Source organism: Grammomys surdaster, unplaced genomic scaffold (genome assembly GCF_004785775.1).
Source record: "Grammomys surdaster isolate TR1022 unplaced genomic scaffold, NIH_TR_1.0 125896, whole genome shotgun sequence".
Classification (NCBI taxonomy): domain Eukaryota; kingdom Metazoa; phylum Chordata; class Mammalia; order Rodentia; family Muridae; genus Grammomys; species Grammomys surdaster.
Genome location: NW_021620720.1, coordinates 1346048 through 1364013, shown reverse-complemented (window position 1 = coordinate 1364013; position 17966 = coordinate 1346048). Strand labels below are relative to the sequence as shown.

The following is a 17966-nucleotide window of genomic DNA, read 5'->3' as shown; positions in this document are numbered from 1 at the left end:
TTGTCTCAGCCATGTTCCTTCTCCTCCCCACACCTCTCAGAGGATGTCAGCCTGGGAGTTCTTCCTCACATTTTACAGAACTTTTATCCCTTTACCTCTGGGAATAAATCACCAATAGGAAAGTACCTGGTACCAGGAATGAGCCAGGGCCATTTTGTCTGAAAGACAGGAACTCTTCTTTGAAGAGTCAAAATTTGATGTTTCAGACACCTACCGTGGAAAGGTTCCATAATTGTTCCTGGTCTCAAGTGAATTAACAGGTATGCCATGTGCTAGTATTTGAGATACCCGTCTTTGCATCTAAATTCTACTTTTTATCAGATTATTGTGTATCTTTTTGCCCCCCATTTGTTGATGTTTCTCCTCCCCCAAACTTTTAATTCCTTTCTGTACTTGTGTAGAAGATCGACCGTTTAGGAGTTATTTCATTGGTGTTACATTTGTCCACCCAGGGAGAGTTAGAAGTGCTCTTCCTGCATTCCAGCAACAGCATGGCACCACCCTCTGATTCAGAATGTTGTTCAGTGTTGATCAGCCCGAGTATGGAGTGAGTGGGTGGTTCATCACTCCAATGTGTGTGTGTGTGTGTGTGTGTGTGTGTGTGTGTGTGTTTGTCTTGGTATGACTGTCTGAAAAAACATTGTGGGAAGGTAATCTGTGTGATTGCAGAATCCTGTTGGATTCCCGGGGGTAAATTTTTGTCATCTTTGTTTAGGGGGATAAGAATATGACTCTTGGTTATTTCTCTTTAATTAGATCTGTTTCCTTGGCTTTTGTAAAGGTTTGTTTATTGGCTTGGAAGCTACCTGATTGCAAAGGAAGATAAACATTTGTGCTAACCGATATTTTTTCTTTTTCTTTAGGTTTTTCAAGATAGGGTTTCTTTGTATAGCCCTGGCTGTCCTTGAATCGCTCTGTAGTCCAGGCTGATGTTTAACTCGCAGAGATTCTCCTGCCTCTGTCTGCCCAGTGCTGGGACTAAAGGTGTGCCCAGCAGCACTTGGCTGACAGTTTTTCTTCTAAACAGTATTTCCTTAACACTTACTCTTCGATCTCCACACTTCTTTTTCTTTCATAAATAACGTCTCATTTTGTATCCCTGGTTGGCTTGCTTTGTAGACTAGCTGACCTTGAATTGACAGAGCATGCTGAGTGCTAGAAAAAAGACACGTGTCACCTTGTCCAGCTGATTGTCTTAATTCTGTTTGTCATCATTGTCTGTAGAATAACTTATGCTAGTAAGTCCCCTTTCTATTTCTTCTCCTCTCCCTTGTTCTGCCTGAGACAGGGTTGTACTCTGTAGCCTAGGATAGCCTGAAATTCTTGACAGTCATTGACCTTTGCCTCCTAGGATTATAGTGTAGACGTCACACCTGGCCTACCATTCTTTTTGTTATCTGTTTATCTTTAGTCCAGTTCCTTAGTTCAGTTCAAATCTCTGATCTCTACTAAACTAGTAGATCTCGGTTAAAAAAACCATCTGTGACCTAGGCCTCCTGTGAGCATTAGGGGATACCTTTGGGCACTAGGGATGCATGTGGTTCACATGTATACATCCAGGCAAAACATTCATACATACAAAATAAAATACTTAAAAAAAAAAGCTCTCTGGGGCAGGCATAAAAAGTGAGAAAAGGACTTACAGATGGCTATGAGACAAACTCCAGTCCTCTGTAGGAACACAGAGGGCTTATAACTGGTGAGCCACCTCTCCAGTGTTCTTGAAAAAGCTTTTGAAACAAGGTTTCCCCTAATGCTCACATGACTCAATGCATGAGTAAAAAATTACATTATCTTTTTTTTTTTGTTTTGTTTTCTTTTCCAGACATGGTTTCTCTGTGCAGCCCTGGCTGTCATGTAACTCACTCTATAGACCAGGCTGACCTCGAACTCAGAAATCCGCCTGCCTCTGCCTCCCAAGTGCTGGGATTAAAGGCGTGCGCCTTTTTACATTATCTAAACAGTTGTAAATTTCTCCTAGGTAATTTATTTGTTGTATAAACATAAATAGAGTGTGTCATATCGACACACTCGGAGCTCAAGAGATCAGCAAATAGCTTTCCCTCCCCTATTTTTCTTCCTCCCGTCATCCTTTTCTTTGTGGATGTGGGATCTGAGAACCAAGTCAGTTGGCTGGGATCTGAGGTAGAGTGTAGTGGATGGAGGCTGTAGAAGGCCCTCTCCCTTCCTGCTCCTTCCCTGCTTCCTGCAGCAGTAGCATTTCTGTTTGCCAAATACCATGGGCTGGGGAAACTTAACGGCTCCCTGGGTTCTCCAGAACGATGTCCCCCTGTGGAAACTCTCATTTCCTTTCCAGCACCATGACTGGTGGTTTTCCTCTGCCCTCTCTTTTCTGTACTCTCTTATCAAAGACAGAGCCTGCCGCCTCTCAAGTTGCCTGTGGTGCCACGCACCTATGGTTGTGTTTGGAAGCTTGAGGACCACACAGTCCTTTGTCTCGGCAATGTGTAACTCCACCTCCTATAATCCTTAGGCCAGGTTCTGAGTTCAGTAGCTATCTAGAGATCTTGAAAGTTGTGTGCCTGACATGGTCATTCCAGCACTAGGGAGTTGTAGGTAAGAAGATTAGGAAGATCAAGGCCAGCCTTGGCCAACACATAATGAGTTCAGGGCCAACCTGAGCTACCTGAGATTCTGTTTCAAAAAATAAGCTGGCTGTAGTGGCACATGCCTTTAACCCCAGCACTTGGGATGAGTTTCAGGACAGCCTGGTCTATATGATGAGTTCCAGGACTTCCAGAACAGCTAGGGTTACAAGTGAGACCTTGTCTTGGGTGGATGGGGCTTTAAGAAGAAGAAAAGAGTTCTCCCAGCTGGGAGACCTGCCACCTTGGCCTCTCTAAGCCTCAGTTTCCTGTTCTGTAAAATGAGGATTGGATCCATTTGATGTCTTTAAGGTATCTCTTTTATTGCCTAATTTAAACTGTTAAACCACAATCCAAAGACCCCAATGTGGCAATGTAATTATAATTAGGCTTAGAAGGTCGTGGAGGGAGAGGAAAGAGCCAGTTGGTCTTACCCAGAGGATAGTCTTTACTGTGCTTCTGATGTTTCCAGACTCCAAGTGACAACCCTTGTTTTTCTGTGCATTGCCATTTCAAGCCCATAATCTTCTTGTATCTCCACGAACTTGTTTACTGTTAGACAGCCATGGTGCAGAATTCACATTTCACTGTGCTGTTTTTGCACTTCAGGGAGTTTGGGTGGATCACAGCTGGTCTCTGGAGAGAAGGAGGCCTCTGTGTGTGTGTGTGTGTGTGTGAGAGTGTGTGTGTGTGTGTGTGTGTGTGTGTGTGAGAGAGAGAGAGAGAGAGAGAGAGAGAGAGAGAGAGAGACCCCGAGACTGTTGGAGCTCTAGTTTTGTTTTTTAATTTCCAGTGTCATTTTTGCTGATTTTAGTTAAAATAATGGTTCCAAAGGAGGCGGTTCCTCGGTTCCTTGTCCTCTGAGCTCTGTGGGTTTGTGGTGTGGATCAATAGTGAGGACTTCTCTTCTCATTTCCTTTGCTTGAAGCATTTCACCTTGAGAGGGAAAAACACGGCTTCTGGCTGGCTTCCCTGTGCAAGATGAAGTGCCCCTGAGTAACAGTACCTCACTGATTGGTTTCTTTCCAGTGAGCAGTAGAAGCCACGTTGCTGCCAGGATCTTCACCTCACCTCAGATCTACTGGTTTCCTTTCATTCTCTGGAAAGACTTAAAAATGTTGAAAGTGCTTTAAGAATTCTCAAAGGGAAGACAGGACACTCTTGCTGTTGCTGCCTTGGCTTCTCCTCCTGCTCCCACGCTCCTGCATTGATTGCCTTACCATTATTTAGAAGTGGGTTAGACTTTCAGGACTTCTCCTGAGCTTGCTGTTTGACTCTGCCTTGGTGAAGGTAAGCGTGAAAGGATTACAGTGTATAGAGGAGAAATCCGAGGTCTGGCAAGGATAGGCAAGGACTCTGGTTTGTCCAGAGTCCCACTTGTTAATCAAGTTAGTGGGTCATTTGTTGACAACACTCACTCACTTATCCACCCCCAGGGACCTGCAGTGTGCCTGGCCATCACAGCACACAGCCCATCCTGCGGGTCTAGTGGGACAAGGACTTTGAAAAGCACAAATCAGCAGTCATTTCCTTAGGTGTCGAGGAAGGGATTAGACCCTGGGCATGGAAGTGAGAAAGGAGAGATGGAAGGAACCCATGGACCTGGTTCCTTCTGGAGAATGCTGTTGACTTGTAACTACTCTGCTCCCATCTCCTCCATCCTCTCTCTCTGCAGTGGAACTCACGCTGTAGATGAGACTGGTCTTGAACTCAGAGAGCCACCTGCTTCTGCTTCCTGCGTGCTGGGATTAAAGGCATGCACCATTACAGCCCACCATCTCCTCCCTTTTAAATCCGTTCTGGGAGTAGAACTCAGGCCCCCATCTTGTGTACCAAGTGCTTTTACTCACAGAGCCATGGCCCTCTTCCTTTTCTGATTGTGTAGCCCAGGCTAGCCTGAGACTTGTGGCAATCCTTCTGCCTCTGTCTTCTGAGTGCTAGGATTATAGGCATCTGTCATCACAGCTGTAGTTTTTTTTTTTTTTTTCCTGTAGAGCTAGGCAAATGATGAGTCAGCATCCCCTTTCTCACCTAGGGGAACAAGTTTTTACCAGCGTGAACTAACCAGCGTGTGTATAGGCAGAGATTCTCCTCTTCTATTGAAGAAGAGCAGTTAGGTTGTTGTGTGGGGTGTGTAGTGTATGTGTGCGCTCCGTGTGTGTGTGTGTGCGCGCGCACTTGTATCTGAGACAAGGTTGTCTCCTTTGAAATACGGAACTTTGGAGTAGCATTATGTTAGGGTTTGAGTCTTGGCTCTGCTGCTCACTTACAGCTGTGTGGCCTTAGCGCATTTACTCCCCCTGCCCACTCTTGAGTTGGCTGAGGTGATCTGTTTGATCAGTTCCAGGGGCAGGGGTGTTGGTGGATGACTTCACAGATGTAAAGTACATAGCACCATGCTAGGAATCCTCATGCATGGTGTGCATGTGCGTGTGCGTGTGCGTGTGCGTGTGTGTGTGTTGGGGATTTCTGTTCTATAAGATAAGGTCTTATATGAAGTCCATTCTGGCCTGAATCTCAGGATTCCCCTGCCTCATCTGGATTATAGTATCTTCTGTCCTGCCAAGTTTATGTGGTGATCAAACTCCCGGTCTTGTGTGTTAGGAAATGACTACTAGCTGAGCTACATCTTAGTCCTGGTCTATTTTTCACAGCAGCTTTTGGATTCTGAATTTATAGGCCTCCCTAAGACTTCCAGGCAGCTGTAATGTCACCTAAGTTTGAGGAAAGGTGTCTATCCGTCTGTATTTGACATGTGTTTCTAAATGTGGCTATGGATCTTTTCATGAAGAGACTTGAGAGGAGGAAACCAGAGGAGGACACGTGCATCCCCAACCTGTTACAAGGTCTTACATCTCAGGGTCTCATAACTGAGGGACAAGGACACTGTGAAACTTACCTGAATATTTTAACAGAATGAGAATATTGACCAGCTGCCTCAGGCTCCTGATCTACCTTAACAAAAGGCTTTTGGGTGGTTTAAGTAGAGGTGTATTTTATCATACTTGTTGAGGCTTGGGTGTTCAAGATTAGGGTGTCAACACAGTACAGTTCTGGGGAAGGCCCTTCTTGGTTCGACAACAGCTGCCTTCTCAGTGTGCTTTTGTGGTCTTTCACTGTGTATACTGGGAACAAGATGGCCACTAAGCCTACTTGACTAAATCCAACCCTTACAACCTCCTTTAATCTTCATTCCCTTTGGAAAGGCCTGTTCCATACACATCCGTGTGTGACTACGGAAGGGTACGCACAGTTTAGACCATTGCACCATCCTTTCCCCAGAGTTAGTGAGTTGTGCCAGTGACGTCATCTTGTGGCTTCTCCTGCCCTGTGTTAGACCAGCCTGTGTGCTGGAGCTGTGAGGTCGCTGTCTCTTTCTTCTTGGCCTTCGGAGAGGATGCCAAAGAAGAATAGAGGATTGTGTTCTACCTTGACTGGCATATCTGGGGACACCAGCACTCTGATGTATAACAAATCCTGTTTTGTCACTTGTTTAGACTGGAGAGTGAAATCGGATGAAACACAGTGGATGCTCTCTTTACCAATTCACAAGACTAACCAATAGGCTTCCCTGAGCCTTCTTCAGTGTGTGCTGTATGAAACACTTATGTCCGTGGCATGCCCTATGTTGGTGACTGCTTTCCTGCCATGCTCACTTGATCTCTGTGAGATAGCTGGTTCCCAAACCCATTTTTGCAGTTTTTGGCTTGGCAGCTCAGATGTTGACATCAGATAGACTAATGTAAATCAGATGAAATGCAGCTGCAAATGAAGTGCTTTCCTGTTTGTCTTCCTTTAAAGACTAGGTAAAAGCTGATGAAATACTCGGTAAGGTTATGTTGCTCTCAAATTAGAGGAGCAGTAAGACTGGGGGGAATGAGAAAGTTTTGAATTTGTAGATGGGACATGTGTCTACATTTTCGTTTTATCTCACGGAATTAGGACTTGGAAGTCATACATGATATTTGGTATTCTGGGTCATACAAGAGCTCCTTTAGTCTCAGCTCTCTGGAGGCAGAAGCAGGTGGATCTCTTGAGTTCATGGCTAGCCTGGTCTACATAGCAAATTCCAGGATAGCCAAGACAAAAAAGAGAGACCCTGTGTTTGTTTTAAAAAGATCCAGAAATGGATCCTTACTCAGAGGGCCTTACTTTGCATTAAAGAATGGGTTGGAGGAGTGCAAATGACTCAGTGGGGAACACTGTTTACCACATAAACCTGAGGACTGAGCTTGGGTCCCCGGGAACCCACATAAAGCTGGATTCATTAGCACATGTCTGTAATCCCAGGGCTTCTGCAGTGGGGTGAGGAGAGGAAGCAGGAGGCTTTCTGGATGTTTGTGGGCCAGCTAGTCTGTCCTGTGCAGCCAAAAAGTGACTCTACCTTAAACAAGGTAGAAAGTGAGAGCCAGCACCTGAGGTTGTCTTTTGACCTCCTCCACAGACGTCCTGTACTCATACAAACATGCACACATGAAGAATGAGTAACGGAATGTAGACATGTACTATGCAAAAAAAAAAAATAAGTGTATCTTTTATGGATCATGATCTAACTTTTTTGATTGCCCTGCTTCCTAGACTGTATACTAGAACAGAAGGTTTCTACTGCTCTGTTCCAATTAAAAGTGAGTTTGGTTACAGTTGAGAAGGTTTAGTGAATTTTATTTTGTGTATCGTGTAAATTTAATTAAAATTTGTTGTTTTGTTTTTGAGGTAGGGTCTTGTTATGTAGCCTAAGCTAGCCTAAAAAGCTTACATCTGCTTAGGCTTCCTGAGGGCTGAAGTTATAGGTCGTCACCACACCTGTCTCCAGTGACGTGTTTAAGATCATGTGTGTTTCTGTGTGTCTTGAGTTTGGGTGTGTATACACAAGTACAGGTCCAAATGCATTGGATCCTTCAGAGCTGGAGTTACAGGGGTTGTAAGCAGCCTGACGTGGGTGCTGGGAACACCCGTGTTCTCTTGAAGAGCAGTAACATCAGAGCCGTCTCTTCGGTGGCTTGTTTCCCCTTACTAGATGCCTTGGTTCCTCTCGTAGACCTTGAATACACTGAGAGAAATCCAGAGCCCGATTTCAAATGAGAAAGCTGCATTGTGAGAAATAAAGCAGGGTTGACGGTGAAGCCCTGGGGATGACTGAAATGGGCAGAGCCCTTGCGAGTAAACCTCTTCCCGTTGTTGCCTTCCTTGGGTCCCTTGTGGGCTTGCTCCCAGAGTGGAAGGCTGCAGGGCAGAGCGTCTCTCTCTCTGTGCTCTGCTGGTCTGTGCTCACGGGGTCCTCTTTGGGCAGGACCAACCTGGAGGCCTTGCAGAAGAAGCTGGAGGAGCTGGAGCTGGACGAGCAGCAGCGGAAGCGCCTGGAGGCCTTTCTGACGCAGAAGCAGAAGGTGGGGGAGCTGAAGGACGACGACTTTGAGAAGATCAGTGAGCTGGGTGCTGGCAATGGCGGCGTGGTGTTCAAGGTCTCCCACAAGCCGTCTGGCCTGGTCATGGCTAGAAAGGTTAGTTTATTTGGGTAGACAGCTCTAAGTTCTGTGAGTGTGATAATCAGCACTGTGCTGTAGGAAGGACACCACATACATACATTTGTCAGGTGCAGAAAGGAGCTGCTTTTTCACACCCAGCTCTGGTGATTGATGCTCAGGCCAAAGCTGAGTTTCACGGCTTCAGTGTTGACCCAATCCCTTTCCTGTTCACCAGTGACTGTCTCTCACAACGCAGCTGCCCTGTGTAGAGAGGCTGCATTCTTCCATGTTTTCCAGCTCACCAGGTTTTCTTCTCCCCATGTTTGTAGTGTGCTGTTCCTTCTAGCTTTCCCAGTAGCATCCATTTGGGGGACTCACCTCTTGTTTGTTTCCTGTCAGCTGTTCCAACTTATCACTTGTCATATGCCATACTTACTGTCTATGGCTTGACCTTATTAAATAACATTAAATGTGTCTGTCACTTGTCTCCTGGTTAGAACATGGAGCAGTATTGAAACATATTAGGCAACAGCTGACATTTTGACTAAATCAATCCTGTCCGGTTCCTGAAGTCAAGGAGGAACCTCCGGGTTGATTAGGGTCACCTTGCCTCAGTTCTGTATGCCTTTATACACCACAGCTCAGCTGAACCATGTCCAGAAGGCCACACCTCTAGAAATTTGGCTTTAAAAATGGCCTGTTTGGGGCTGGGAAGATGACTTTAGTGGGTAAAAGTATATAAGTATGCTATACTAATATGAGTTCAGATCACCAGATCCTACATAATAGCTTGATTTGTAATATGACTATCTGGGATCCCAGCGTTCCCATAGTGTGACAGGAACTTGTGGCCCAACTAGCCTGGCATATGCCACAGGGAAACAGAGTCCAGGGGCTGGAGAGCTGGATCAGTGGTTAAAAGCAGTTACTGCTCTTGCAGAGGATCTGGGTTGGTTCTAGCACTTACATGGCTGCTTAAAACCGTCTGTATCTCCAGTTCTAGGGGACCCTGCACATACATGGTGCATATACATCTACTCAGGCATACACGTATACACATAAGTATGAAAACAACAAATAAAATCAAAACAAAGAGACCCTGTCTCTAACAGGTAGAAGGTAAGAACAGACACCTGAGGTTGTCTTCTGACCTCCACATGTGTACCATGGCATGAGAGTACCTATAGCTACACATGTGCTTACACACACATACTTATGCTTTACACATACACACTCAAAGGTAAATTAATAATAATAATTTTAAAATTTTCTTATTTTTCCAAGTGTAGTGGTTCATGGCTATAGTAAGTGTTTGAAAGAAAAATGCAGTAAGATTGTGAGTTCCCTGACTGAGCTACAAAGTGAGCTAACCTGGGCAATATGGTGAGTTCCCTTTTCAAAATAGTAAAGCGAAGCGAGAGCTGGAGTGTAGCTTAGTGGTAGAGTGCTTGTATAGCATGTGCAAGGTTCTGTGTTCAGTCATCAGTACCTTAAAAAGCAAAACCAAAAAACTGTTTTTCTTCTTACCTTTAGTCACTGAAGAAAGACTTTCTTCTTTACTCCACTTCTTAAAAGCTTTGCCCTCACGTCTCTCCCTCAGCTAATTCACCTGGAGATCAAGCCCGCAATCCGCAACCAGATCATCCGGGAGCTGCAGGTGCTGCATGAGTGCAACTCGCCATACATCGTGGGCTTCTACGGGGCCTTCTACAGCGACGGCGAGATCAGCATCTGCATGGAGCACATGGTGAGCACCCCCCCCACACACACACATTCACAACCATACACTAGTGAAAGGTAAGAGCAAGTCAGCGAGTGGGTGTTTATGGCGCTAGTCTGCAGTCCCTTCCTTTTCTTCCCAGTGATGGTGATCGTAACAACAACATAAAAATGTTCATGATTGTTAGACATATAGTATATCAAGTGTCATCCTAAACAAATGAATGTTTTATTACATTCTCATAGTCTCCTTTAAAAAGACATTACATTGTGTGTGTGTGTGTGTGTGTGTGTGTGTGTGTGTGTATGGAGGACATATGGAGGTTTACTTTGGGCGTTGTTTTTTTTTCCTTCTATCATTTGGTCCTAGGGATCAAACTCAGGTTGTGAGTCTTTGAGGCAAGCACCTTTACTCACTGAGCAATCGCACTAGCCCCACAGCCCAGTTTTTATCTCACCTAGGGAGGAAGTTAATACATAAAGAGCCTGGCTCTCTTACTTTGCACTTAGCATGCAGTTACTAAGTCCTGTTTAGTCCAGTGCCTGTACTTGGTTGGTGTCACTGCATAGAGATGAGGGACTGGGCTTTTCTAGCCTTTAAGCTTAGGATCGCCAGCTTTATAGCTGATAGATGGCATAGGGACTTTGGGACTCAGTTGTTCATTTATATCTTTTTCCTTACATAAATATAAATCAGGATAGTGTCATGTTTGCCACCATGTTGTACTCCTGTAGTTGTCCTCACCCCCATCTGCTCCTTCACTGTGCTGGGGATTGAATGCAGGACCTTGTGCGTAGTGGGGAGATGCTTTACTTCTAAGCTGTATCCCAGCTCCACCACTGTCACCCTGGCACAGAGCACGTACTCAGTAAGTCTGTGTTTACTTAAAGCCACTTGTCTTAGTTAGGCTTCTCTTGCTATGATAAATATGATAGATACCATGACCAAAAGCAACTTGGGGAGAAAAGAGTTTATTTCAACTTTGAACTCCCAGGTCACACTCCATTATTGAGAGAAGCAGGGGAGGAGCTGATGCAGAGGCCATGGACGAATGCTGCTCACTGGCTTGCTCCAGCCTGTAAGCCTTACACGGCTTCTTCAGCCTGCTCTCTTATAACACCTAGGACCACCAGCCAAGAGGTGGCGTCACTCACAATAATCTGATCCCTCCCACAGTCATCATTCAAGAAAATGCACTGCAGGCTTGCCCACAGACCAGTCTAGTGAAGGTGTTTTCTTAATTAAGGTTCTTTCTTCAAAAATGACTTTAGCTTGTGGCAACCTGACATAAAGCTACCCAGTGCCCTATTTTATTGTGACCTGAGTAGACTTCCTGATCTCTCTGATTCTCAGTTTCTTCATTTGTAAGGTGGCCATGATTCTATCCGTTTTGTTGTTGTGCAGGTTAGAATGACAAATGTCAGTCTGCCTTACAATTCAGAGTATGCATTCTGCAAGTGCTGGTTCCTGCTTTATTCCGATGAGGCTGGCACTTGAGAGTCAGAGGACAACGCACTTGATGGCTCCTGTGCTTTCAGCCTGCCACAGCGGATAGTGGCTCTGGTTCCCACTTCCTTTGACCTCTAGACCTAAACTGGTCTAGAGCGGTGCCTGGTCTGAATGGATTGCCCCCCCCCTCCTCCACCTAAGGAGTCTGTGCTGGTCACCTCTTCCCCCTAGCCCTAACACACATACATGGTTTTAAAGATTTGTTTTTATCATCAGTAAGGGCCATATATACTGCTGCAGGCATCAGTCATGGGGCCATTAAGAACTTGGATCCTAGAACCAACTTCTGCATGTCTAAAGGTTATAGAGAAGATTCTTTTCCTTTTTACTCCCAACAAGAGGGCAGCCATGTCTTGGGGAAGCACAGGAAATCTTCTGGGCTGGCTGCAGCCCCTGACCTGGGGTGCAAACTCCTACTCGGGTCTTAGCTCCTGCCCCTTAGGACTTTTTAGATAGGGTCTCATTACACAGTCCTTACTGGCTTGGAAGTTACGTAAACCAGGCTAGCCTTTAATTCAGAGGTCTATCTGGCTCTGCCTTCTGATGGCTGGGATTAAAGGCTGTGCCACCAAGCCTGGCAGGACTGTTATCCTACTATTCCACCTCCTCTGCCTCCCTCTCCCCCCCCCTCTTTTTTAAGAGTCTCTCTATGTAGCCTTGGGTTGCTTGTAACTTACTATGTGAACCAGGCTAGCTTTGAACTTGTAGTGATTTTTCTGCCTCTGCCTGTTGCTTACTGGGATAACAGGTGTGTGCCACTGTGCCTGACACTTTAGGCCTTTGGGTTTCTTGTGCTCTTTGTTGATAGTCCCCCCACCCCCCTTTCTTAGTTCTAGCCCCAAAAGAGTTTTGATGCAACTAGAAAGGGAAGAAGAGAAGTTGAGTCAATGTTGATAAGCCAGAAACAGGAAGGGCCAGAATAGCCTTCTGTCCACGTAGGTCTTGCTAACGTAATAGAAGGCGGATGGAGGCATAACCAGTTAGAATAAGAACTAGCTTTTAACTCTTACCATTTGCCAAGTCCTGTTCACATTATGTAAGTTATTAATCGTGTCACCCCATCTCATGAGATGGATTGTCAGCCCCTCAGCTGGCAGGCTGTGACAGTTAAGTCCTAGGAGAGTTCATAATTGGCAAAGTCATATAGTCAGTGGGTGCCATAGTCTAAACAGGTCTGCTTCCTTTGGTTTCTTACTCTCTCCTCTCTGCGCAGGTGCTATACTCAATTCTGCTTCTCAACAGAGAAATGACTGGATGAGTTCTCTAGGGGCCCCTCTCTGAGCTTACACCGCGTCCATATTTTGGGGCACTTGTAGCCAGTCTTGATTTGCATTAGTTAATCACCGTGGGTCCAGCTTCATGAACACTTACTTTTAGTGCTTATTTTATGTATAAGGCGTCACATGACTTGCCCTGAGAACCGGGATGATGGCGCTTTGCACAGGCTGGTGCTGTGCTGCTCTACATGATCTCAGTTCAGCCATCAGAGCTGCTGAGCACCAGCTATGCCATTTCAAGCCCACTCTGCTGAAGCATCGCAAGTTCTGTCCCTAGTTACCTGCTAGTTCCATGCACCCAAATGACTCCCCCTAATATGGCAGCCAAGAGGCTGTTTGTGGGTGAGTTTGGGGCTGCACTCCTGGAGGCTTGCTTCAGGGGCTAAGGTTAGGCCCCAAACGTTGATAATGGGCCTAACAGGCCTTAGTCAGGCCTGGGGCTTGGAGGGAGAGAGCTAAACCTTGGAAGCAGCAACAAGGCCTTTCCTTCAGTTGTTCTAATAAAGATCAGTATCTTTTCCTCCTTTCACTTTATTTTGTTAGTTTTTTCTTTTTGTAACTCAGTGTTTTGCCCATGCTGGGTACCACTGAGCTATACCCCCAGCCCTGGACCAGTGTTTTTATACTAGAGAAGAACCCAGAGCATCCTGAGGGCCTAGACAGGACTCTAGCAAATATCTGTTGCTGGAAGTCCATGCAGCCATAAGAGCCACAGAGGTCTTTCCCAGCCCTGGACCCCCAGGATCCTTCCTTGGTCTCTGACAGGCCCTCCTATGTTAGAGCCCCTACTGCAAACACTGACTGCCACTTGCCTCCGTGGTGGGATCATGTGAAGAACTCTGCTCTGTAGTCACATCCCAGCTTATAAAGGGTTTTGATCGGTCTCCACTGCCACAGTCCGTTTGACATTCTGTGTCATTAGCATGCAATTCTAGCAGGTGATTAGATTCCAAGCATATAGAAAGCTGCAGGAATTTTACACTGTACAGTAATTGTCACCTCAGTTCTGCAACATCTCACCATGTTTGCTTCATAAACTATTGTCCATCTGTCTGCTGCCCAAATAGCTTTTGAGATGCATTTTAAAGTCAGTTTGTGTCATCAGCATGCACTATCTATTTTTGAAGCACTCAGCCAGGGATTCAACTCCCCTAGAAATAAGTCTGGATTTTGAGAGCCAAGGAAAAAGGATGCTCCCTCACCAGAACAGAATGCTCTTGTCTGCAGAGAGAAGGTTTCTGCTCAATTGGTAGCTGAGCAACCAGGGAAAAGGGAGTTGGAGTTGATGGTTCATAGGCAGAAGTAAAGCTTTTGAGCTATTATTCTCATAAAGCATTTGTCTCTTCTATAGAAAATGATCACAAAAGTACCATTGACTTAGTTAATAATTCGCTTCTAAAAATAAGCACCATGTCAGCAGTGGTAGTCAGTGATCGCAAGTTCTTGGCAACGGTGAAGCAGAACTAGCGAGCTGCAGGGTTGGTTGCAGGGGCTGGGTGGTCCCGGTTAGCATGTGCTCCCAGCATCTCGTGAGCTCATTGTTCTGCCTCAAAGCTTGTCACTCTGGAGGGTAAAGGGAAGGAGTCATTGTGGCTCCTTTTTAATAGTTTTTCTCTCCTCCCCTCCCCTCCCCTCCCCTCCCCTTCCCTCTAGGGGAGTATGCATTGTACACTTAGAGCGCTTGCTCTCTCTGTCTCTTCTCTGTCTCTCCCTCCTTTTCCTTCCTCTCTCTCTCAGCTGATGTTCTAATCTTAAAACACTAGGAGCAGATTCCTTCCCTTCTGCCTCTATCGAGTGTCAGTTTTCTAAATGGAAACTCGGCCACAGCTGGCCATTTCTAACCCAGTCTGATCAGCCCTGCATGTCTTCATGGACCCATGGTAAAATAGAAATACTTTCCTTATCAACCCTGTGGGAAGGTCATATGTGTTAAGTTAGCTGGGTTGCCCTCTGTTAGAGTCATTTGAAAGGTAGTTCTGTTTGTTGCCTAAATGGAGAAAGAAACATGAGAACCACCTGGTTAGCTTTCTACCCTATTAGAATCCATTTCACAGAGCCGCTCTGTTACCTTGTTTTGTAAGGTCCTTTCTGACTAGGCAGCCATTCGCAATAAAGAGCTGAAGCCACACTCAGTCAGAGGCAGATTAGAAGCAGCTTGTTAGTTTTCTGTATTTCTCCTATTGGTGAAGGGAACTAAGAGATGCATGGCTTTTGTAGGAGCCTGCTGATTGGGAGGGGTTCCTGGGATAGGGTATTGTCCTGATTAAGCCCAAAGGGGCCTGTAGCACTGAAGGCAGCCGAATCACAGGACCAGTTTGATGGCATGAGCTCAGCGTGGTCACAACCTGAATAAAGGTTGTTGGAAAGTAAGTGTATGTGTAAAGGGTGTCTTCCCTCTGACTCGATGCTTCCACTCCCTAGAGACTCTGCCACAGAGAAGTTGTAGGTTGAGGTCCAGCATTCTCTACTCTACTTGGTTGGTTCACTCCACCAAGATGCCGCAGTATTCATTATGGTCAGAAGTCATTTACTGTCTGTCTGTCTGTCTGCTTGCTGTATTACTCTTCACTGTATATCCTTGAGATAGGGTCTCACTATGAACCAGGAGCTAGGCTGGCAGCCAGCAAACCCCAGTGATCCTCCTGTCTCTTCCTGAACAGTGTTGTGGTTACAAGTGTGCACACGGCCATGCCTGGCTTTTTATATGCATGCTGGTGATTTGAACTCAAGTCCTTATACTTGCATAGTCAACACTTTGACTCACTGAGAAGTTTTCTAGGTTTGCCCTTGACCGCTGCTGGCCATTCTAGCCATGTCTAACCCCCTGACTGCACAGTATCCCAGGAGTGTAAAGCTGTTTATTATCTTGGCTTTCAGTTTTGCTGAAATATTCTGTGCATTTCTTTCCTTGCTTCTTCCTTTGCTTGGTACAGAAACCCGACTCTTGAGTATGATTTCAGTGATAACGTTGTCTTCTGCATTGAGTCAGAATTGGCTTTTCCCTTCTTCGGCGTGTCTATAGTATTTGTCTTACACAGTTCTGGATTTATTAGTTAAAAATTTTAAGGATAGAAGCTAGCTCTTTTTATATCTTTACCTGTTTGTATTTACCATAGACCATAATAACATTTAGTAAGATTTGTAGAAGGAATGATTGCCTCCTGTGACATTCTTCTATTGATTTTTGTTTATTGATTTGTTAGGGGAATACCAGACGTCAGTCAACTGAAAGGATAGTGCTAAAGCAACTAGCAGTAGTGACTGGAGATACGGTTTAGACATTGAAAACAGTTGCTGCTCTTGCAGAGGACCCAGGTTTGGGTCCCAGTACTCAGATGTTGGCTTAAGCCATTGCTAACTCTATTTTCAAGAGATCCAGTGCTCTCTTCTGGACTTGGAGGACATTTATTCATTTTTTACTTTACCCGAATGCATATGTGTGCACCACATGAATGCATGGTACCCTCAGAAGCCGGAAGACGACGACAGTGGATTCCTTGGCACTGGAATTAAAGATGACTGTGAGCTGCCATGTGGGTTCTGAGAGCCAGACCAGGGTCTGTAAGAGCAAGTGCTCTGAACTGGTGATCCATCTCTCCCAAGACCCCATTTAAATTGTAAATGTGTGTGTGTGTGTGTACGTACATGCACACATGTGGAGACAAATGACAGCTTTTGTGAATTTTTTTCTCTTTCCACTGTGAGTTCTGGGCCATGAACTCAGGTTGTCAGGCTTGTGTGACCAGCACTTTTACCCACTGAGCCACGGTGCTGGCCCCAAATGGCTAACTAATGTGTCAAGTTTTTACTGTGCTTCATGTGTATTAGGTTGTTTAATCCTTATAACAGCCCATGATTATAATAGTACCCTTATAATTATTGACAGCGTTCTGCAAGTTGCAGAACCTGTTTAGAGTTCACTAGACAGTGAGGGGCAGAGTTGGTGTTTAAACCTTTGGCAGGTTGACTATAGAGCCTGCACGGATGACACCATCTTATGCTTCAGTGTAAAGCAAGACTTTTTTCATGACCACTGTATTTAAGTCATTTGTTTAAAGAAGCTCACAAGATTTTGTTTGAGTGTTTGAAGCCCGCCTGCATTCTTTGATAGGCAGTTGAAACTGAAGGATAATAATTTGTTAAGCAGATGTTTCTCATGTGAGACTTACTTCCTTTTGGATTTTAATAGCTAATGTGATAGAAATGTTGTCACTAACTAGTCTGATATGTTTGTTCTTAGGATGGTGGGTCCTTGGATCAAGTTCTGAAGAAAGCTGGAAGAATTCCTGAGCAAATTTTAGGAAAAGTTAGCATTGCTGTGAGTATGTAGTAGAGTTTCCCTTCTAGTAAGACGGACAGAGAGAAAATAAGTAAGAGAGGAGGGTAAGTCTACGAAGGAGCTTATTTCAAACATAAACTTACTAGAACGGTTCCCGTGGGGATGACCTTGAACATCTGTCTTCCTGCCCCTGCGGCTCCCCTAGGGATGCACCACCACACCAGCTTCATGCTTTGCTGTGGATTCATGTGGGTCTCACTCATGCAAGGCAAACAAGCACCTTACCCATTGAGCTAAGTCCCTAGCCCTGACTTTTATGTTAAAACCCGTGTCTGAAAAATAAGACACGGTATCTTTGTTGGTAGCAAGAAAAATGTCTTTAAAATGGGCAGTTTAGAAAAGTCTTTCACAGGGTGTTTAGAAAACTGGCCACCCTTACCTTAGGCTAACAGGCGTGCTTCACAGAACATGTGATGTGGCTGCTCAATAAGGCAGATCTTGTTAGTGGGAATGGTTAAGAAGAGCCGTTGTTTTTCTAAGCCAGTTCCATTTCAGTTTCCTTTCTTTTTATCTTCCTCTCCTCCAGGTGATAAAAGGCCTGACATATCTTCGAGAGAAGCACAAGATTATGCACAGAGGTGAGAAAGGATTGCCGGATATTTCATTCTGAATTACAGCTGAAATATGAAGGTTTTCACATCTTTTTAAAATGTGTTTAGTTTTCTTTTGGAATGAAAGCCCTTTTTTACTCAGCTGGGCATAGCGGTGTGTGCCTTTATTTAGTCCCAGCATTTGGGAAGCAGGGGTAGGTATATCTCTGTGCATTTGAGGCAGCTGGAGAGATAGAGAACCATCCTGTATAAAGGATTATATTACTACCCTGTCCGTTGTTGTGAGACAGGAGTCTTATCATGTAACCCTGGCTGACCTGGATCTAAGTAAGAGCTTGGCCCGAGGACTCAGAGGTCCGTCTGCCCCACCCTGTTTGTTTTTCTGTGCAGCCCTGGCTTCCCTGAAACCCCCTCTGTTTGTAAGGCTTTCTTTCCAGGCAGAATCTCTTTAGTGAGGGCAGCATGGACCTCACTAGCCATGTACATAGCAGGTTCTGGA

At 45.2% G+C, this 17966-nt stretch overlaps 1 protein-coding gene across 1 annotated transcript in view; it reads left to right on the top strand.

The window, feature by feature from the left end:
- Window positions 1-17966, top strand: part of Map2k1 (mitogen-activated protein kinase kinase 1) — a 68625-nt gene that overhangs the window by 29692 nt on the left and 20967 nt on the right. Inside the window, exons 2-5 of the mRNA XM_028752402.1 lie at window positions 7897-8107; window positions 9672-9818; window positions 16818-16895; window positions 17443-17494. Coding sequence (XP_028608235.1) covers window positions 7897-8107; window positions 9672-9818; window positions 16818-16895; window positions 17443-17494 — 488 coding nt within the window. The remainder of the gene's footprint in view (window positions 1-7896; window positions 8108-9671; window positions 9819-16817; window positions 16896-17442; window positions 17495-17966) is intronic.